Source organism: Dendroctonus ponderosae, unplaced genomic scaffold (assembly GCF_020466585.1).
Source record: "Dendroctonus ponderosae isolate FM_Combo_2020 unplaced genomic scaffold, Dpon_F_20191213v2 Dpon_F_20191213_9, whole genome shotgun sequence".
NCBI lineage: Eukaryota > Metazoa > Arthropoda > Insecta > Coleoptera > Curculionidae > Dendroctonus > Dendroctonus ponderosae.
Genome location: NW_026019116.1, coordinates 7,896,993 through 7,897,308, shown reverse-complemented (window position 1 = coordinate 7,897,308; position 316 = coordinate 7,896,993). Strand labels below are relative to the sequence as shown.

The 316-nt window shown below is 39.2% G+C and overlaps 1 protein-coding gene across 1 annotated transcript in view; it reads right to left on the bottom strand.

Annotated features, from left to right (window-relative positions):
- Nucleotides 1-80: 80 nt before the first annotated feature.
- Nucleotides 81-316, bottom strand: part of LOC109539361 (phytanoyl-CoA dioxygenase domain-containing protein 1 homolog) — a gene marked incomplete at both ends in the record, with an annotated part of 467 nt that continues 231 nt past the window's right edge. The window contains 1 exon segment of the mRNA XM_048669873.1: nucleotides 81-316. Within this exon segment, the coding sequence (XP_048525830.1) occupies nucleotides 81-316 (236 nt within the window).

The following is a 316-nucleotide window of genomic DNA, read 5'->3' as shown; positions in this document are numbered from 1 at the left end:
GTATATTCTGGGAATATCATTTTACTATGTGGGAACGGCTTAACAATATACCGCACAGTCTTCGTGTACTTTTACATTACCTTCACTTCCAATCCCCGGGTTTTTGAAAATGTACATGCTTTGACATATAGCCGGATCTTGAAAGCCCAATTGAAATGCACATTCCTTTACTTTTTCGCTCAGACTAACTTTTCGGAAAACCGGAATCAAACTGTGAAGAGCATGTCCAATTTTGTTCAAAGACACCTTGCTATCTACCAAAAGGTTTCCTTCGCCATCCAATGCACCAGCTTCAAAAAAGTAACTGATGTTGTTG